This window comes from Limanda limanda, chromosome 3 (genome assembly GCF_963576545.1).
Source record: "Limanda limanda chromosome 3, fLimLim1.1, whole genome shotgun sequence".
In the NCBI taxonomy this organism is placed as follows: Eukaryota; Metazoa; Chordata; class Actinopteri; order Pleuronectiformes; family Pleuronectidae; genus Limanda; species Limanda limanda.
The window spans coordinates 12,963,972-12,986,621 of record NC_083638.1 but is presented as its reverse complement, the minus strand read 5'-3'; the positions used below and the strand labels follow the sequence as shown (position 1 = coordinate 12,986,621).

Genomic DNA, 22,650 nt, shown 5'->3' with positions numbered 1-22,650 from the left:
AGTTAAAGAGGATAGTAATTTTAGAGCTGAAACAAACTGAGCGTAAGACTGGCACTCAGCATTGTGACTATGAAAAAAGTATCTAAATCACCACTGCCCAGCCAAACAGAGAATTCTGGGAATGAGGCCTGGTAGTAGGGTTATTTCGGCAGCGGGCTATGGTTGCAGAGATACGTTCAGGGGCTTGTTTTGTCCCGGAACTTTTTCACCCAGGCCCCCTCTCCTGGCAGCTCTATCTGCATACCACAGAGACGGGAGCGACATGTGATACCCGGGCTTCACTGTGGAAAAGTCTGGCTCAGGTATCCATAAGGCATTACAGTCATCTGGCCCAAAAAAACATGAATCATGGGGCTGACAAACGCGTATTCACAAAAAAAAAAGAATTATGCCTAAAACTGCAACCTTTGTATTATAATTACATATTAAATGTCCAAGTTACTTTTTTAAATAAATTCGATGTAAAGGGTCACTTTAAATGAAGTGTTTTCAATCATGTGGAGTAATCAAAAAATTTGATTAAATAATTTTAAACCTCTACATTAATATAAACATTAAATACAATTTATGAAGTCAGTCAGTTCAGTCAATCATCAAGATAAACTGTAAAGACTGTCAAGACAGATCATTCACACAGACTTATCATAGTCGATGATTAACCTTAATAATTAATAATTAACCTCATAAAAGTCCTTCTTCAATGTAAATGTATCAGCATGTGAGTTCATTGTGTACATGCTGGCATTATCATAAGTGTGTGGGTGTGTGTAAGCGAAGCTGTGACAGTGTGAAAGAAAATGTCTGTGTAATCCAGAGACATAGAAAGTCAGATGGTGTGATCCTTCCCCCCCTCACACTAGTGGCAGACAGGCTGCATCACTGTGGGTGGCCTCAGGAAGAGAATACAGCAGATCACAGGACTGGATCGACTGACTGGCTAAAGCAGAAAAACGTGTGTTTGTTGTAGGTATGAACAGGTCATCACACATGTGGGTATAGCTTTAATGCAGGTCTGACACTGCTCAGCTTTCATTATGATAAAAGTGTCCCCAGTAGTTTTTTTTTGGAGTTTACCCACAGTCTGCCTTTCACACATGCACAACGCATCGGGAGGTTCTCTGCACAGACGCGTTCACAACAGCAACAAATCCTCTGCATTATTCAGGCGAGAGGCGGAGCAGCTGTGTGCAGCAGTCAGAGACAGGGAGCGACACATAAACTCTGCGGCAGAGATCACATGATTTTCGTCAGCTCTTAACACCAAAAACTCTCGCATCTTCGTAGGCGTCTTTTTTCATAGGATAGGTTTTCTTTTAGGTTTTTTTATTTTATTTTATATTTTTGCGTCTGTAGCGTGTTAGAAGCGTCATCCAGCCCCCACCCACCCACACACACTGGCTTGCAGTTAATCCAGCAGGGGATCCCCTGCTGTGTTCACACATCAAATTCTCCTGGATTTATACAGACTTTATACTAGAGAGCCAGGCTGAAAAAGTCAGCAGAAACTGAAGATTCTCTCACTCTGACATTTGCGTTCATGCACCTCCTCTGGAGAAAATACGGACTATCAGAGGAGTTCATTGGATGTCTGACAGTAGCTGCTGATAACTGAAAGACTGGGCTAGGAACAGAATGGAAGACAGCAATTGTCTTCCAATTAAAAACATTCTGCATCAAACCGCACAATTACCATGGCTGGTGTAATGTCATGGAATCACAAGCAGAATGATTTTATATTGAAATAAAAGCACATGGCGTGCCCATTCGAGGCAAGTGGGAGAGAATCATGAATGGTGCATCAGTGAACACCCACCCCCAAATGGGATTCATTCATGTGTATTTAATAGAGGATGGTCACTTCTATACTGGTCTTGCATTTGTAGGATGTGTGGTGCTTTCTGTGGAATGATGACAATTATTCCTAAGTGATTTACCCCCCACCCCATATTTTCCATGATAACTAATATTTTGAAAGAAAATGAATAATAATAGAAATTAAAAATACTTCCTTGTTAAACTGATGGATGTTTCTGTTTTGGATCAACAGAAAGCTTTATTTCAGCTCAGAAGTTTGTGTTGTCATATGTGAGATCCATAAAAGGTTAATGACTTTTTAGCAAATTTAGCAAGACTCTAGACTGTAATTACACATATTTCAGTGGTTTACAGTCAAGTTTAACTATGTTTTCTCTCCTTCTGTCCATCTACACACTCGCTGTCTCCAACTTGTGATCACCAAGATCTGGAGATGTCCACAAAGGAGGATTGCGTGACCCATTCAGATAGGTCACAGTCACGAGTCTGACCCACATAACTGAGTGACCGTAAATTAGACACGAGGACTGGCTTCTGTAACTTCCCATAGGAAATAAGATTTCTCCACAATCAAAATTCATTCATTTCCTCACGCACAGAGACACAAATGCGCACGGAAACAGAAACTTAAATGCATTTCTAGTTTTTTGATGAATGAAAATTATTGAGGGGTCAGCCAAGAACACAAGAAGAGGAATGTGCTAATTGGTCGTTGTCTGTGGTGATGAATGCAAACTGTATTATTAGTGTACTGGGGTTACACACACGCGAACACAAACACAAACACACAATATCTCCAAAGACAAAAACATTTTCTTCCCTCTGAAGCAGGAAATACTGGTTATTCTTACTTACATAGGGATGTGTGCAATTAGTCAACTAAACAATTATACTTGGCACCGTCACGAAACGCATAAACACTTGCCTGCGTACGTTCTTGTGTGTGTGAGATGGAATCCGGGAGTGGGTGCTGGGCAGCCTAGACTATTATAGCACATGTTTTGTGTACATACGCGCAAGGGAGGCATGATGGCATGTGTGTACATGCTGATCTGGAATCAGTAGTATTTATATGTAAATTAATTATTTCAAGGAGACCAATTCCATCAATGAAAACCGCAGATCTGGCAAACCACAGGTTAGTGACACAAAAGTTATTGTCAATCTACAGACACTGAGATCAAAAAGTGCTAAAATGTGAGTGAGTTTTGAGTGTAGGGTAACCCTAACTACGATCCTGGTCACCCCTCTCGAAATCAATTTTCCCAGCTAATAAGAACAGATGAGACTCTACGGTTGTAACTCCCATAAAGAGTTGGACCTGATCATTCAGATTCACTATCGATGAGGACATTGGGTCTCATTAGTTTCTGTAACATATGGCATGCAGGCAAAGTGTTATGTAAACTGCAGGCACAAAAGAGCCATCAAGCAATGGGCCAATAGTGAGCTTTTCTTGGAACCCTTACCAACTCAAGGGTCAGAGGTCACTGTGGGAGCGCATTTTAAGCCAATGGAGAAGTTACCCCATCCCCCCCAATTGCTCAACGTCTATGCAAACGATGGAAACGTAAGGTGGCAAGCTTCTCTGCAGCAACTATCAGGACTATAAACTATGTGATTCATAGGGCGTACACTGGCTGTTACAGTGTATCAGTGTTTTGCTCAAGTTTATCTCTGTAGCTTCAGCAAAGGTGTCACTTTCCCTTTTTTCTTTGCAGGATGCAGTCAGAGGTGCTGGCCTCAGGGCACAGACAAGCATCTCCCTGATGCACTTGGGATGAGCTAAAACAATTTTCCAGACATGATGTTAAATGTTCTGTGGAAAGCAGAGCATGAAGCTTTTTGCTTTCAGCATTAGCCAGGTCCTTCAAAGCTTCTTCTGAGCCTCTGGGACAAGGGATTGTATGGCCCCAACGTGTTTTAAAGTTGTTTGAGCACCTCAACAGAAAGTGATTTATTACTGGACTACAACACAGAACATACTGTGCCTGCACCGTTACAACATCCCACCTACATCACTCGCCAGCCTGAGGGTCTGTTTGGGTTGGCCATTGGAATCACTTGGCAACCAGATCTACTCCAGACTTTATGAATATGGATATGCCAAAGACAGATTAGCATATTTAAGAATGATGATATTTACTGAACAAACACTATATCAAGTTATTTTTTAAGAATAAAGACCACTCTACATTCCTAGGTTTGTTTTCATTTTTACTGAACCCATCAGCAGGGGGATGCTAATTCAACAACAGCGCTCTTTCTTATTCTTGTTAACTATTTTAAACTTATTTGATATGTTCAGTTAAACCACTATGGTGGAGAATTTAGAAAACGTACAGTTAAATGAAGTTTTAAACACATTTGAGATTACTTTTATCTTTCACTGGTTGTCTGTGAGCTTGTTAGTTGGTTTGTTAGCAAGATTACACAAACAGAGCAGATTTCCACAAAACTTGGATCCAGATCAGGGAATTTCCTGAAATCTAGAAAAAAAAATCCCTTTTGTTCACTCTGCAAGAAAATTTGTACCATTATATAATTCATAACGAGGCACATTAAGGGAACCAATATATTTAAGTGTGTCAAATTGGTGCAGCTTGATTAAATTTAAGGGGACTGTTGGACCCTGCTGGAGATATAATATATAACAGAACTGTAATTAACACACCGAAATATCTCCAACCTTAGTGTTGCTACACTTACAGCCCTACGTCTCTACACATACAACACAGAGATAAAGCCCATCGACAAGTGTTACTAACAGTCTTAGTTAAAAACTATTCTGACATCTAACTACTGAACCCCTCACATCGGTGTAGATGTGAGAGCTGTATCCTTGGCTTTACATCCACAAAGTTAGTCAGTTCTGAGAGGGGAGATAACCTCACAGTTAAAAGGCTCCATCTCTTCAGCAGTTTCAATCGCAATATTTTTCTTCAAAATGGTGAGATAATGTTAAATGACCCAACTGATCTATTGATCAGCATGAATAGGAATGAATAAAACATTGTCTGAGAACCTCTTGAACTGATATAGAGCAGGGTGCAGCTGAAAAGTGACAGTGCTCAACCAGCCTGACCTGGATACAATAAGGTTAAAATGGTTTGAGCTTCTGCCACTGAATCTTGCATTGCAGACTTCATGTTGCAAGTAAGAAAGACAGTGAGCACATGCTGGCACAGAACCCACTTGGTAAGTTGACAGAAAAGATGCCTCTAGCGTCATCTTTGCCATGGCACTGTAGACATGGACTCACAGGGCCAATTTTTTTTTTCTGTGACTCGGTTTGAAAGCAAAGGGGTACATTAAAGTGCAAGTAATATGTACTTGTATGTGATTGTGGGAAAGTCCCACAAGGCCTTTTGGTCTCTGTGCTGTTTGCTCCACGACCCACCACACAGGCTGACAATTTATGTGGCCGACGACAGCTCCCCCTGATCGAGCGCCAGGGCTCAGTGGGGGCAGGCCTCTAGAGCAATAGCAGCACCACTGGCACTCCATCAAAAACTAGGAAAAATCTCATTAGGACTGTGGCTGGGTGCCTCCTCTTTCGTTCTCCACCCGCCGCAAGGAATCACCTTCAGAACTGCAATGTTCGGAACAGTGGTGCTGACATGAAGTGGGAAGCGAAGCGCATTAGAAGGGCCTTTAGCCAAGTGTAAGGAAAGACAGGAAGAGTGAACAGGGAGTATGCTGGGAATAGTGGCGGTACATTTCTGCCTCAACTGAAATTTTCAAACTGGTTACAGCGGAGGTTGCCGACAGTCATATAAACTGAAAAGTGTGAAGTGGTCGTGCTCATTCGTGTCATAAACTTCACAGAGGGCCAGTATCAGCATATGTGCATATAGACTGATACAGGCCATATGATACATTTCAAAGGGACATTGCACCAGGTATGTTAAGAGCATTCAACATGTGTTTGTACTTTGTCCCATACATTTACAGCCATTAATTAACGTTTCTGAATAACTAATGGAGAAAACAGCTGTATAGCATGGGGATTTTCAAAAGCTTTAGTGTTCACACAGTCTCAATGTTGAAAACTGAGAAATAAAACAAAAACAAAAAAACTCAGTTTCAGCGCTGCATATTAGCTTAAAGGCATAGAATTACTCACAGAGGACCTCGGGAGAGGAAATACCCATCCCCCTCTATCATTCCAAAGAGTAAACTGAGATACACTGGAGGCAGTTTCAAAAGAGCCGAACAGCACAACTCCTAGAATCTGGTGCAGTGCCTGTCCTGCAATATGTGGTAAGTGTGGTGCTGCGGCTGCTGGAACGGACCACCAGTCACCATCAGACGGCAGTTTATACCCTGGCCCCAGTCTTTTGCACCTCTTTCACCTTCTAGTGACATTAAACAGTCTCATTCAAAGCACCACGTAGCAGTAAAACATGACGCCCAGAGATGGAGCCAAGATAGAGGGTGTTGATGTGAGGTAGTGAAGCTCCACGCTGCCTCTGAGTGAAGCTTCAAAGGGGATCAGTTTTCACACATGAAATAAAGATCTCAGATAATCATGTAGCAAAACTGAGTTGAAGGGAGACGCTCTAATTTACCGAGGAAGGGTGATGGGGCCAATTTTTAGACAACACCTACAAACTGAAAGCCATGGCAAATTAACGTCTCTGCATTTCACTCTAGCCAAACAAGATGAATTTGTTTTGCTTTACAGAGAGACCAATGGGCCTATCATCATCATTATCGCCATCATCATCACATGATACACTGAGGTGGTTATTTGACTTTGCTCCGGTGAAACCGATGTTTGCTAGTATACAATGTCGGAGCTTCACAACAAAGCGACACATGGATTAAACTGATCTCATGAGACGGCTGCAGCGCCAAGAGGAAGTCAAATCTGCTGTGATTTTAAAGCCTTTGATAAGAAATTCAACGCTTTTCTCGAGGTCACAGATTGTAAACCCTTTGATGTTGAGCCCCTCACATGAACCATTAACATAACATACACTACCTGGTGGATGCTGTTAATCTAAGAAATCATCCCAAAAAAATCTGAACTGCATTTAGCAAAGAAAAGAACTATCAAGGGATTAATCCAATGAGAAGATATTATCAAGTGGTTGCAATAACCAGCTTAGAAGCCACATGTAGGCTGCAAATTGTTCTCTTCTGCATCTCAACCACTTGTCTACTTTGACTTTCTATCCTGAAGACCAATCATTTGAGAGGACAAACAACTGGATTAGCCATCCTTAAACTATTGCTGGAAAAAAGGGGGTTTGACATCTCCGAGGGAGAATCAAAGACAGGCCCCGTCTGTGCAGACACTGCTGCCCCATGTCTGACACCTCTCAGTCACGGCACACCCACTCCTCTTCCTGCACCCCAGGAAGGAAATTATAGCCCCAGAGTTGGGATCCATCACCAGGCAGGTTGGAGGAAGCAGCTCTATGATTAAAGTGTGCATCGTCAGCAACACCAAGACTGGAGGGGTTGAGAAAGCTGCGCATGCCAGAGGGATTACGGCGTTAACTTCAGTCCGTGACACAGGTCATGCAGAGATTACACACACACACACACTTCACTGAAGTTGATGTCAACGCTTGCATGCAGAAAGGCAATTTCACTCTTTGCACCTTATATCAAATTCTATCTTGCTGAATAAATTAGATTGCTAGATCATAGACTTGGAACAACACATTAATGTACATGTGTGAACTTTCTTGATCGTGTTGTTGATGTCTTCCTTTTGTGGAGCAATAGTGCCCAGACAGCAATCATTTCTCCATGTCAGATTTACATTGCAAACACTGCTTGTCACATTACCTCACCCACATCAAAGGCTGCCTCCTGAGAGGCTCAGTGGAATATTAGCAGAGATTTACAGCCTTCATCTCTATGCTTCAGAAACATGCTGATCTGAAGTAATCTCCCTCCCCCTTACCCTTTTTTGTGTTTTATGTGTGAAGTTGGCCAACACTTTAATGACCCATTTAAAAAACTTTTACACCTGCAAGGATAAGCTTTTACAACTCAGCCAGCCCCTCCAGCACTAAAACCTACCTGTTACTCAAGGTAACAGCATTTATTAGCTTTTGAAAAATATGTTACAACAGCAATTAACATTTACCACACTGTTTATCAAAGCCTTATCTCGTCAGAGAGGATCAAGAGTCAAACTGTTGTTATATTACACAGGCACAATACTGGGTGCCTCGACTGGTCATCAGGCTTACCAGGACAAATCCAGGTAGGCCAATGCGTTTGTCATCCCTCCGCTGCCAACCAAAACTACAGTCATAAGAGTAAAAACATTAAGGTAAAACTTAAAATAAACAGCCAGTCACACAGGGATTATGGTTTAAAAGCTTGCAATGTCACTCTCATATTTCTGCTAAGATTTCCTCCGTTGTGACTCAGAGAGTTAATGGGGAAACTGAGCTAGAGATGAATCCTGAAAACACATTCTCCACCAGCCAATGAACTCCAATTTGGGACCTTGCATTCCCAAGAGGAAGCTATGAACTGGGAGGGAATGGAGACAGGCTGTCGCTTGGCCTTGATTTACAGGTAGTCTCCGCGTGCCAAGAGTAACAAATCACAGTGTTAGGGCCCTCTGAATTCAGAGTAGAGGTCAGTTCCGAAGAATGACAAAAAGAGAGAAGAGAAGAGAAGAGAAGAGAAGAGAAGAGAAGAGAAGAGAAGAGAAGAGAAGAGAAGAGAAGAGAAGAGAAGAGAAGAGAAGAGAAGAGAAGAGAGAGTAAAAATGAGACACCTCATCGCCAAAAGCTCGTGGGACAGGAACAGGATATCTCACCATTCATGTGAGAAGTTAGTTCACTCTGCAACCTTTAACTTCCTTGGCAAAAATGGCAGAGCGGTCCAGCTGATTTAACATGGGCTTGCAGAGTGTGTGCATTTGTGTCAATCTTTTCTGCAAAAATAGGATGGATTATACATTCAACACACATGGTTGACAGCATGCCTGCTTCCCTGCTTAAGGATCCAAGTGTTACGTTTTAACACTGAGTGTGCTACACTATGTCTAGAGGGTCTTAGCAATTAGTCAAAGCTCTCTTTGAGGAGAGACAGTGCTTTAGTCGTCTGGGTGGCTTTAGACGCCAATCTCAAGTGCTCCAAAGTGTGGGAGGAACAGTGTTTTAGTCGGAAAGTCTACCTCGAGGGCAGCATGAAAGTGACAGGCACTTCAACCTTCTTCCACAGCCAAATAATGGAAACTTCTCTGGAACCCATCATGTCACTAGCTACAGCGTAAAGTATCTCATTCTAAAATACGATTCAGTATATTCATGCTGGTAAAATACTTGATATTTAGTTGTTTTTTTAAACTCAAAAGATTACGTTACCTAAAATTCTCTTGTGTAAAGCCAATAGATGATCTTTCGAGTTTGCAATGTTTTTAATTGAAAGGACAAATCAGTTTAGGATTAAAGTTTCCTCAGTGGTTTATATCATCTGATCCAGCCAGGACACAGTAGCTTTAAAGCTGGAATACACGACAGACTTAAACTTATCTTTACATTTGGATTTCGACCCCTCATCTAAATGACATGGTCAGTCACTAAACTGTGTAACTGCTATCAACAGCAGAGCTCCAAGTGACAGGTGGCTGTTAAGAAAACCTCTGACGCGTGCATGTTGACCAGATGGAACTGACCTCAACACCAAGGTGGCCATTCGTCCTCTGTGCCTGTGCAGACATATCCATACACTCTCCTATACATGCACACACACACCCACATCATGTTTGGAGCAGACATCCTGCCAGCCACAAGCCACTACCTCTAAACATCCCTCACATCTGACCTTTAAACTGTGGAACTAAAATCTCTATAATTACAGTGAGTGTTTCAGCTTAGCAAGTAAACATAGCAGCAGAAATAGACACTTCAACTACTATATACAACTAGGCTGGTGCCAGAGGCACGTTTCTATTCATAGCTGATGGGAATTAGTGGCTTGTGTCACTGCTCACTGCAATAAACTTGTGATTGAGTAAACTGCAACTAAATGCTACTACCAGTGCTTAGTCATAGATAAACATGTTAAAAATATTTTGAAAAAGGTAAGCCATACATGCTCATTCCATTTCATCTTGCTGAATTTACTCAACAATCTTGTACCTTCAGTTTATTTTGCAGCTCTATTATATTGTCTTATGTCTTTAATATAAGTGAAATAACCACCACCACACCATTTGCATATAGGAAGTAGCAACATGTCACAAAATGTTTGACAAAAAGCTGTGAGAAGATACTTTATCCATAAAAGTAACTAGCAACAGAGAGATGGAGGGATGGCAGTATCTTAAAGACTCTAGTCCAAAGAAGCTGTTTTCATCCCAAACTTGAGCAAGCATGGTTGGGGGAGTGTGGGTTTGACGGACAGGCCAAATGGCTCTTAGGGGAACACAAGGTTGGCCTGCATCGTTGAGAGTCTACCGGGTGAGGTCCTCTTTGGGTTGCGGCACCTGTGGAGCATAAACACACCAGGGGAGGGCAGCTTTCCTTTCAGCAGGGCCGCTCCTCTGTTTAGCTTTCTGCACCAAAAACATCCCCGAACACACAATCCAGACCTCCTCCAGCCCTGGCGCCACAGGAAGAGCTGAAGAGCCCTGGAACCTCTGTCTGTGGGAGGCACAATGCCCTCGCAACTCTGTTTACCTAAATCCACTTCCTCTTTTCCCTCTACCTCAGGTGGCCTTCGAGCCCCGGTCACCAAAGCTCTACAACCCAAGGAGAATAAATACAACAGCAGGGCCCAAGGAAGCTGCTGAGTCCATCACTGGCATTTCCTTACTTCTAGTTTGTAAGAAAAACAAGTGGAAGGGAACCACGGTGGGACCCTGTGTCTGTAAGCAGTGATAAATGGATTCACATATTAGAGTAAACAAATGGGTAATGTCTGCATGTATATTTGTGGAGCCTGTGTGCTTCATGGACCATGAGCGAACATGCACGCTTCTGTGCATGTGCGCATTCTCATGAGAGCTTGATGGCAGTTTTATGCAGATGTTGTCTTGTCCTATTGGAGAGCCACTCTGAGTGCTCAGTCAAACTATTCAGCACTTGCTGCACAGGCCATGGCTCAACCCGCGGGGGAACCTGATAAACAAACAAGAGAGAATTATTCAGGGTTTAAACACTTAAACACCCACTTCAGCAGAGCCTTTTAAGTGGGTGATTAAAATGGGCACCAAGCTCCAACAGAAAGCTCGGAGGAGCTCAGCGCCACCACAGGAGTCCAAGTCACCTAGATTTCCTCCCAGAGCGTCACAGTGTTTCCGGCAGCCAGTTGTGATGCGTTTATTGCAGATGTTCACATAGCAATGACGATTAAAGTACGATTTATCGGTGTATGCGATAAATGATAGAACCATTCCTCGTTCAGTGTAGTTAGCTCAAGATCTACTTGAACAATTTAAATTAGCATTAATCCATTAAATTAATTATCCTTCGTCGGAGAAGTCCTTGATCAAACATATTGGGTGCAATGGCATAAAACCATTAATAACTACATCATTTAATTACTCTCCTTCCTGAGAGTAAACACTTTTCTGATGCTTTTCAACATAAATTAGTGTCTCAGACATTTGCACCCACATCAAAAGGGTTAAGATATGTGGGCATTGCTGCAAAGACGATGATGTCATTTAGACAAACTCTGTATTTAGACGGTTTATCACACTATTTAAAGTATATTACTAGGCACATGCTTTTCACTTGCAAGCCATTTAAGTCTGGGTCGAGGCAAACTGACAGCGACTATATACATCCTTTAAAAACCAAACTATCCCTTAGAGCGTTTTTAATAAATGCCACCCTCAACTGTAGAACAAAACCCTGCAGCCTAGATGTAAGTGTGGAAGGGGTGGTGAGAGACCCTTTGATCAACAGCTATCCGTTGCTCCAAATTGAGTGTAGATTTCGGGGAAACAAAGCAAAATCTCAGCTGCTAATCCCCTGAGATTCAGAGCACATTCCCGCACAAGCCTTTCATCTCTGGAGTGCCTCCGAACAGCTGACTGCAGACATACAGCATACTTACATGCATATACATATAAAAGTACATGTATAGATGTGCATATTCATTAGCACCGCTTCAATCACAATGAAAACACCAAAGACTGTTTAATTTGTAATGACACAACCCAGTAATCACAATTATCTAAAATAAGTAGTGTTTTTACTAACTCTTAAGATATTGTGGTAGTTGTTTAAGAATTGATACCACTGTAACTACACAACATAATCCAATACTGTGTTTATCAATACAATCTGATCATTGACGGTGGGAAACACAAAGATTTGGCACTGAAAAGAGAAGAGTGACTGCTGGTGACCTGTCATTCAATGCCCCCCACCCAACCCACCCCCACCTTTGTGTCCCTCAAAGGATGGATGGATGGATGCATACATGGATGCATAAATGGATGGATACTGGCCTATCAGAGATATATTTGATCATATTGTTGTAAATATTTTTTTTGCATGATTTGACATCAATAAACTTTTTTACATTATTAAAATTCCCAAAAAGTATGCTCTTTTAAAATTAAAATTGTGAAAAAGCATGAATAGAAAAATATTATACAAAGAGAGATTGTGTTTGTCCCAAATACTACCAGGCAGTTACTTGCCAATTTCCTTTGTCCCAGAGCAGGGAGACAAATTAATGAAACACATACATATTTGACTTCCTTTAGTATTGGCCCCAATTATCCAGTATCGGTCTAGCTTTTCCTTAAACAATCCTTTCTAGAAGGCATAATTCACAGCCACTGCTTTGTCACACAGGACAAACTCCCCCAGCGTTTAGTAATGTATGTGACACACGATGCCGGATGTGACATTAAAGCCACCTGCATGTCCTCGACCTCCCAGTCCCCAAGCTATACTGACATCAGCCCAAGACTTCAACCCCATCTTCTCATGGGAAAAAAAAAAAAAAAATCACAGAGCCCCTCTATGGCCAGGTGCTACCCCTCCTCCCCAAAGGCTACGGTTTTTCTTCTCTTTAGAGTGTGGGTCCAAACTTTTCTCCCAGCCTCTTCAAAGAGCAACAACAGGCCCTCGGTCCCTTGGGAGCACAGAGGGGGTAGAGCCCGGTGGGAGAGGGGCATACGTCACGCAGCACGCACAAGAGGCCAGCCGGTGGGAAAAGAAAACGCATAGGGAGAAGACAGAAAGACGGAGAGAAAGAGGAAGAGGAGTCTGCATTTGAAAGGTGCTTTCAGCTTCTAGGCAAGGGCCTTTGCTTTGTGAAAACGACAAGGAGAGAAAAAGCACAACAGTAGAAGCAAAAAAATAAAAAAAATCAAGGGGGTGCAAAACCTGCCATGTCTTTTATCAGACTTGGAGGCTGAGGGAATGCGTTTAAAAGGTTTAGGCCCACTTCCAAAAAAAACTCTCCACTTTTATAAAAACTAAAAAATCAAAGAGCTGGCAACCAACTGCGAGACAATGGAGTTGGGGGCAGAAGTTCCACTGTGATTCACTTTTGAGTCGCACTCTGTCGTCAGACGCACCTTTTGCTTTTGTCTACGTTCCATATAAGTCGATGGAAGTTGAAGAAAGAAATGGGAGCTTTGGAATTCTCAGAGCGGCAGCTTGGGAGTACTTGAGGTGGAGGGGTCACTTTTACTACACAAAGGGTAGGGCTTCACAGCGGAGGAGGAGCCATCAATGTCACAACAAACACCTCAATGCGTTGCCCACGCTTCAAATGCAGACTCGGCCAACACACGGCCACAGGGCAAACGCAAGAAACAGATGGAGGCTAGGAGGGGAGAAGGGAGGAGAGGGGGAGGGGGATTCAAGAACACAACAACGTAACTTTGTGAGGAATAACCATCAAGGCTGATTATTTCTGAAGTTAGTCATGAAATGTGACAAACATAATACCTCTTTTTCATCAGATGCCAAGTCAGGCCACCTCAAAAACTTGCCACTAGAAATTTGAACCCCCCCCAGTCAGTCAAACATGTGCCCCTATCAGCATCTATGTCGGCAACATAATTCTACAGGGTACACATAGCATATCAAATTAATGGCTAGGTGTAGACACCATGCTGTACACAGGGGAGAAAGTTTGCCCAGGCTCACATGACCAGGATCTCAGACCCACCTGCCCACACCACTCACTCACTCACTCACTCACTGTCTCCCTCACTGAACACTGCATCTGACGAAACAACTCATGAATGGGTACAGGGTCTGCATGGAAAAATAATTAACACCCTGTCCACAGTAATGCAGATATTCTGCTAAACAAACAATAGCAGCTGTGTACCAGTTTCTCTCCATTTGGTTCACACTGCTGGGTCTATTTACAAATTTGCAGCTAAATTTAGCATCACTGCACCACATTACTGGCGTTCACAGGCATCTGCCTCGCCCAATATTACTTGGACTAAAGCTTTCTTCTCTGGTATTTGACAGATCGTTGATAGACTTTATCACCACCTACTGGCCCGGAATGTTTGTTTGCGTGTTTGTCGTAATTGTGTTCTCGGCTGGACGAGATATTTTGTAAAGAGGTTGTGTGGACAGACAATTTTTAAGGATATAAGAATATCTGTTGAAAAAACATCCAGAGTAGTGTAGATGAGGCTCAAGCACTCAAGAGCATCTATGTGTCCCAGTCTATCTGTTACTGCTCAGCCACAATTTCAATCTGAACCCATTGATGAAGACAAACTCCTAAAACGAACAGCTCTGCAAAACAATGACTTCACTGAAACTGGCATTGTTCCTGCAGGGAATACGACTTGGAAAAGGCTGGATCAAAGGAATTCCAAGCGTGGACTCCCCACTGTTGACACCCGACCCACATTCTCCTGGTACCCAGTTCAGCTGGAAGGGGGGCTCACAGAACAGCGGATATAAATAACTGTCTCACCAGGTATTCTATACAATGAGGACAGCTTTTAAAGCTAAGTGAGTTGACTCACATTCTCTCACCTAAGACGTTAGCCTCTGTCTTTATCTGAGGGCACTGTGGGGTCAAGCTCTAGAAGTCCTTCTCACAGAGCGCTAAGATTGTTGAAATTATTTTAATAACAATCATTTTACTATCTTTTTTTTTTTTTAGTAACACAACTTTCCAACATGGAATTTATGTGGTTAATATATTTATATAAGAAAGCAACAGAATTACTAAATAAAAAATTATCTTGCAAATTGTAATGTTGAAAGATATATGTTTGAATACCAACATAGCTTAACATATAAATTTAGACTTTTTTTTATCCAGGCCTATGATATTAAAGCAATATCTCATTGCGCTGTTGTATCTGACTAATGATCAGTTTGATGAAACGATTTATCAACGGTATGATACAAATTCACAGGGGAACAGAAACTTAATAATCCCCCTAGCAATGATCATCACTCATCCTGCTGCTAAGATGAATATCTAAACACAACACATATTTAGGGATCTTGTGGAAGAACTGACTGATGATTTTCTTATGTCGTAGTTTTACAACTCAACTCTGCGCTGCAGAGGTGGTGCTTGTCAAAAAGGGAAAACTGGCTTTTGTATTCAGAACATTCAATGCATGTGTAAATATACTGAACATGGAATTCTCTCACAATCAGACGCAGAATCCCAAAGCCTTGGATATATTTATTGTTACAATATCAACGTCCAAGTGAGCAAAATGTGTTACCCTCTAAGCGTGAAGCTGATAAAAACCTTGACTTCAGATATGTATAGAATTGTTCTATGAAACACAGCAAGAAGCAAACATATGGTTCAATCTTTAAAATTAAACATTTTAGATTTTGGAACGACATCTTATCCTGAACAAAATAATTAGAATATTGATGATGGAAACACCTTTTCTCTTTTATAAGTTCGCCCTTTGGGCTAAGAAAATCAATAGCCACCCAGACTTACATTATTTACACGAACTAAACTCTAGTAACTCCACCTTATTCTAAAACATCCAAAATCTTCAGGTGGCTGCTGTTCCATCGCGGGCCAAAACAAAGTCATAAGGAAAAGAGGAACATAAATACCTCCAGGAGCCAAAAATAAAAGTTTGTTTTTGTGGTCATAATGTCTGGTAATTGCATGGCAATAATGTGGATATAAATAATAAAAAGCCCTAAGCGTATGAATACCACTGAAAACATACAGTAAGTGACCGCGTAGCTTTTCTGCTGCAGATGCATCAACACGCTCTAAAAAACATACATATTTTCTGTGGCTCCTCATCAAGTCAGTCTCAAAAAACATCCTGCAGACACAGCGTCTACTGTGAGCGGGATCCTGTTTCTATGTGACGTTTACTGCAGCTCCGGGCATGTCAGGATGTGCAATTTCAACATTATGTGGGCCCAGCATGTAAAGCTAGTAACCACCCGACACTCAGCAATGACAAACTCATGCCAGGAGTTTAAAGCACCTGTGCCATGTGCCACACTGCGACTGCTCTTCAGGTAAACAGACGCTTGGTTGCCTTCCAGCAGACAACAATACAACGGTGGACTTTAGACATTGACTATTCCTGTTGCCTAAGACTTTCTCAAGTTTGTTGTTGGCCTTTTCTTCACTAGAATGCAAACAAATCCTCATTCCAAAGTCTAATATCCCCAAGAATCCAAACTAGCCAACACAGTTATGACTTGCTCGCATGATAATGAGTTTAAATACATGATGGTATAATGTGACCCGAGCACGCGAGGTGCTGCGTGATGCCAGAATTAAAGGTCTGCCATTATAAAAAAGCAATTGAGAGGGAAAGAAAGACAAAATAAGACCAACTGTAGAATTCTAGTCTTTTTCAAAATGACAAGCAGCTAAAGGAGCTGTCAAGTTTTTTAAAGGGAAACTTGTGGGGGGGAAAATTCACAGGAGGTGCGCTGCTGTGTTGAAATGCAAGAGCTCCTGCAGTCTGGGCTGCATTCAATAGATAGATGCATTTCTGTTCAAAGTCGCTGGATTGTGGGCGGAGGAACTGATTTTCCTTTTTTTTCCTTGATGGGCTCTAATTCCTCAAACATTTCTGCCTTTGAGGAAGGCATCACTAACCAAAGAGGCTTAAGGCTCCTCTGAAGCAGTTCCAAAGGATTTCAGCACTTGACAACAAATGCAGTGTTTACACCAGTGCCAAAATACAAAACAAGCACGACCTCCGACACTTCTCCACAGCATTCACAATCCGCACTTGTCACCAGTCTGCCACACGGCAATGCTTTCAACTCGAGACTTGATCTATTGTTACCTGTAGAAATCCCTCTGATCAGTGCACATAATGACACCAACATGTGTTCCCTACCCGAGCGGATGAGGCTCACCTAAAGGAGTCTTAAATATAATCTTGTCACCATGAAAAAGAAACTTTAAAGCGGTTTGTCAGCACAATGGGGTCCAGACTTTCGCCGGAGTTAGCCTTTCACGTTTGAAGAACGAAAGCAGGAGAGTGTTTGGGTGAGTCGCATTTCCAACAACGGAAATATGTCAGGAGCGTTCAGGCGAGGCGAGACGTATTAGATTGAATGCAGAGATCACATGTTTTTTTTACATCACAACAACACCAATATCGGCCACTATTGCCAAAAGCTCTGGAATCTCATTGTCTTTACAAGCTGACATCTAGAAAAGTCCTCAATGCTCCTACTCACTCGCAGGGGATTCACTGGAGAATCTCCTGCTGTACTATTATGTTCAATAATTTCAGGAAATTGTCCAGAGTTCAGTGCATGTCTGGAAGCAGCTTCACAGACACAGTAACACAGTGTCTGGAGATTTTCTCCGCAGCAACTGATTCGGACATTAGCTTTCTCACATACAAGCGCTCCGGATAATTTCAGGAGAAAATCCGGAGCTCAGAGGATATCAGAAAGCACCTTAACAGACACAAAAATTAGGGGTGTCCAGATTTGTCACCTAGGGGAAGGCAGGAGAAACTTAGGAGAAAGTGAAGAGAATGTCAGCAGCAACTGATTTGGACATTTGCGTTCTCACATACAACTGTTCCGGATAATTTCAGGAGAAAATCCAGAGCTCAGAGGATATCTGAAAGCACCTTAAGAGACACAAAAATTAGGGGTGTCCAGATTTGTCACTAGGGGGAAGGCAGGAGAAACTTAGGAAACAGTCCAGAGAATGTAAGCAGCAACGGATTTGGACGTATGCGTTCTTATGTACAACCCTTTCTGATAGTTTCAGGAGAATATCCGGAGTTCAGAGCACGTCTGGAAGCAGCTTCTCCCAAACGAGGTCTACTTCAAGAGTTTGTGCTCATGCAGTTTATTGTGAGTGAACCTTCAACTCACAAGTGCAGCCAACGTGAATAGACGGCTGGTTAAAGTTTGAAAGCCTGGACAAAGTTAGTCCGGACTTTGAGTGGAAGCCACACCGGAGCCTCCGCGTAGCTCCGGTTCAACATCCCTGCAAAATCACACCCAAAACCCTCCTCGTTTCTCGGGTGAAAAGCGGACGGGACAGCCCTTTGGGACCTATTCCCGGTACGCTGCCTCCCCAGCGGAAGGACACGGAGCTCGGGGGTCGCCGTGGTACTACTCACCCGAGTCGTCAAGCCGCAGCCCCCCCGGTGGGGACAGTCCTGCCGCGTAGGAGTCGTACTTCTGTAGTAGTACTTCTGCTTCACCAGCCAGTCGTCCAGTCCCTTCCGCGCCAAACACGCGTTCACCACGAAGCTGCCGCCTGGAGACAAAGAGGAGCCGGGTTACTCTCCACCGAGTTGGTCCATCTTCCAAAAAGAGACCCTCCGGACTCCGGTGAGGGTCCGGAGTGGAGACTGAGAGGACGTGTGTGACAAGTGAGGCGCGGAGAGGACTGGGGGTCTTACCTTCTGGACTCTCCCTCGGTTTACAAATAGCGGCTGTGGGAGAGAAAGACAAGAGACAGACAAGACAGACACACAACAATGAAAGAGTGTTAGTGGGAAGTGTCGCGGCGGCGGAGGGACGATAGTGTGGCCGTGATTGTCTCTGAGGACTAGTGGAGCTCACCATGTTTGGAGTGCAGTTTACCCATTTCTATGCATCGAGGTGTAGTTGAAAAGCATCAGACGAATATAATCCAGAGAAGGAGGTGTCGGAGGAGCCGGAGCCGGGCGGAGGAGTCCGGACAGAGGAGGAGAACCATAGACTGTAGACAGAGGAGAACCCGTGAGAGCAGCCGGAGCTCAGGCAGTGCGACTGGAGTAACCACAGCGTGTGAGCCACACACCACTGTCAGCACAGCCACACACACACACCACTTCCTGCCAGCTCTTTCACAATAAACTGATGAGATGAAAAGAAATGACCAACTATTGTTAACTTTGGAGAAAGGAAAACAATATTATTATTATTATAGTAAAAGTGTACAGGCCAGTACATGTGTGTTTCTACTTCAGTTCAGTTTTTCTGTCTCATGGAACTTATTGTGATTTCATTTGTGTTGCTATTTCCGGCACTGGGTCTGCATTGACTACATATACACTTTATATTTCTATTTTCACTTCCTTTAATTTGACTTAATACTCTGTATTAACTGTTTTATTCTACTGTGCTCTGTTGAATGGAGTGTTATTGTTATCCTGGAGCAAGCCAGCACAATAATATATTAATAAAGACAATCATATTTTGCAATTTGAAAATTAGAAAATGTTGACTTACTTTTAAAATTAGACCAGCAGCCAGTGATCTGTCAGTCTCAAATCAATTACCCTGTTTTTTATTATGAAAGTTAAATGTAACCTCATAATTAATTTTCATAACTATTTTATTTTCATTGCAGTGGATTTTCTCACACAAGTGGTTGTTTCCATTGCTTTGTATGATACACTCATTATATTTACGAACCTGTGTTTCTACAGTTGCTGTTAAAAGGAGAACAAAAATCAATATACTTCAATACAAAAGTTGTGACTTCCGGTGTGAGCTGCTGACTTGACGCACCTCGCTGAGCTCTCTCCATTTTTGCCTCTGTCTTCAAAGCAGAGAGGAGACGCAAAGAAAACCTCTGTCAGCCGCCTGTTCATGATTTACACCTCAACTCTCTGTTAGTAAGCGCATGGAGACGTCGCAGTGCTTCCCCTAAAGGTTTGGGGACCACCACTGGTCCCAGCAGAGGTCCCTGGACATTAACATGAGGGGTGCCAACAACGGTCAATACTGTGTAAGATTTAATTTTAGAGCAAATCAAATAAGCAAAATAACACAGAAAGTTGCTTGGAATTTGATCTCTCTGTCATGTTTTACATCTAACACCACAAAGCTTTATTTACAGCTTTGAGTCTCTAACTTTAGAATGAATGGACACCCTTAATAGAACAGGACATCTCACAGTTAAATCCCTGCTTGGATCAGATTTTACCTCCCTCTCGATTTGCAAACTTGTTCATGTAAAAAAACATATCAGCAAGAACAAAATCCCACTGGGCTGCGTGGCCAGCGTGCATCTGTCTTTGACACAAGAATAAGGTCTAGAAATCACAGTCTTATTGGACTGCGGCAGCAGATGAAAGCAGGCTGAGATTCTTTTGAAGTCTTCAAATTTATAATAAAAGACAGAAGCCACTGTGCCATTTCATGCCAGGCTGCCAGCAGCTCAGTGTGACAGTAATACATACACACTGTGGGCATCTCTGTGTGAGAAAGCAACAGTAAAAGGTTGGGAGTTTTTAAAGAGATACCAGAGGAATCTTCTAATCAACACTGTGTGGTAAAAATTATTTAAATATCTTAAGACATTCAGATGCATGTTTTTAAATTCATTGTTTGCGATGTTGAATCTATCAACCTGAAATATTTTCTTCACCAGATCAGATTCATAAAATATTCCCTTCATTATTTAGCCTAAGTAAGGATAATAGCCATATTCTTAATTGAAGATTTTAGATCTCTCATTATACTGTATACTATATCCGCATCCACAAAACAAAACGCCACAACGGTATACCGTACCAAACAAGAGGACAGAACAAAACAAAACACAAATAAAACCAAAACCTGTTTAGAATATAAATATATAAATTTATTGTTGTGTTTTTTGTTTTACAAAGGATAATTTCCCAGTGGTGTTGAATAAAAAAAATCTAAATATATCCAAGAGAAAACAAAGCACGTTTTTAATAATCCCTTCTGAGTCCTCAAAAACAGTCCACTTTGATATATTTAGATAATATCTTCAATCCAAAAATGATTTCTTGCTTGCTGTCAGGTGGTATTTTTTTAAAGGTATGGTCAGTGAAGCTCAACAAAGTCAAAACTGAGTGTCTACTTTTAGAGCAAAACTCAGTTTCTTTGTGTAAAGTGTAAAAGTGTAAAAACAGCAGACTAATTAATATCTGAGGTGTGGCTATAAGACATAATCTGGAAACGACATGTCCACATGTACACTGGCTGGATTGCTACTTGAATGTTTTTTTTTAGCAGATATAGCTCTCATACAGCTGCATGGTAATGACCCCTAAATTATTATTGGCTTCTACAGTTAAGGAGTCAAAGCTGTGTTTAAGTTTACAAGTCTGTTTTTTTCCTACACCTCCCAGAGGAAAATTTTCCTGCTCAAAGTTTGCTCTTCTGCAGCTTAGGAGACTAAAGTGTCTCACTTCAGCCACATTTTAGGTTCTGTTTTTACTGCTATGTTTCTCATATTTTAGTTTAAAATTCACTGGGAGAATTTTCCAAAGGAGGTAAAAGGAGCCATTAATAACTTCAGTCAGGTATTTCTCACAAGGTTTGACTTGCTAAATGTCTTGTCTCAGCTATTTCTCCTACAGTGAATTTGGAAATATATCAGACAAACTAGAAAGTAAACTGTCTTGACAATCCCACTTTTGTCTCCTGAGCTGCAGAAGACACATTTTTGAACAGTAAAATTTCCCTCTGGGCAGTAACCATGTGCCTCCAGCATACCCACACAGAGTTTTTAAAAAAGCATTCAAGGCAAAATGATTTAGTGTTTTGTATTTTACATTTTTACTCTTTACCTCTCTTTAAGACAGTATAGTGATGCACACACTCCAAAAATATGAAATGTGTAAGAGTTTTAAAGCTGCTAAAGCAGAGAAGTTTGCAAACTAGGGCAGTATTTTGAATATCAGAAACACTGATGTAGACACTCACAAGCGCTTGCTGTTTGGGTCTTTTCTGCGATGTCATAGCCTTCACTGAAAGGTAATAGTATGGATGTAGACCATATTGATGCACTTAGACCACCTCAAATGTGCTCTGAGTAATCAGACCTCAAATGTGTCCTCAGTGCATCTGGGATGCTTTCCCATTTGTACTGATAGATGTCCGACTTCTGATGGATCACCTGTGTTGGATGTTAGTACCAGGTTAGAACAGGGCCATAAAGAGGTCAAGCCAGAGCTTGATGCGACTACTTGCAGATGAGGTCGTATAAATTCAGGCGTTAAACAGGTGATAGCCTGAGGTGACAAATGCAAATATCAGAGTTGGGAGGATTTCTGGGAAAGTTAAGATCAAAAAAGCAATCTGCCCTCAATTTTCAGGAAAGGATTTTCACATCTTTAGGGACATGGCTATTCACTGGGCAGATGTCCCTGATGCAGCCTGCCAGTTGGATTTTCACTAAACAGTGGTTTCCGCATCCTGACTATATCATCACATGTTGTACCAAGAGGAATCAGGCTCGCCTTTGAACTAGTCTGCCACAGACACACAGATGAGCTTGTTATTATAGCATCTCGTCTGAATTTGCTGGGAAAGAAGGCCTGTCCCTCTGACACACTTCCTGTCCTTTGAAGAGGCCAACGGAGAGATGGCTTTGCGGGCCCTATTTCCAAGCTCAGCCTTTGATGCCTGAGAGAGAGGAGGTGGCGGGGGCTTAAAGCCAGAGTCCCATCTC

The 22,650-nt window shown here is 42.1% G+C and overlaps 1 protein-coding gene across 1 annotated transcript in view; it reads right to left on the bottom strand.

The window, feature by feature from the left end:
- Nucleotides 1–18,822, bottom strand: part of nkd1 (NKD inhibitor of WNT signaling pathway 1) — a 33,584-nt gene extending 14,762 nt beyond the window's left edge. The window contains exons 1-3 of the mRNA XM_061068411.1: nucleotides 18,798–18,822; nucleotides 18,635–18,667; nucleotides 18,350–18,489 (exon numbers count right to left, since the gene is read on the bottom strand). Coding sequence (XP_060924394.1) covers nucleotides 18,350–18,489; nucleotides 18,635–18,667; nucleotides 18,798–18,822 — 198 coding nt within the window. The remainder of the gene's footprint in view (nucleotides 1–18,349; nucleotides 18,490–18,634; nucleotides 18,668–18,797) is intronic.
- Nucleotides 18,823–22,650: the final 3,828 nt, after the last annotated feature.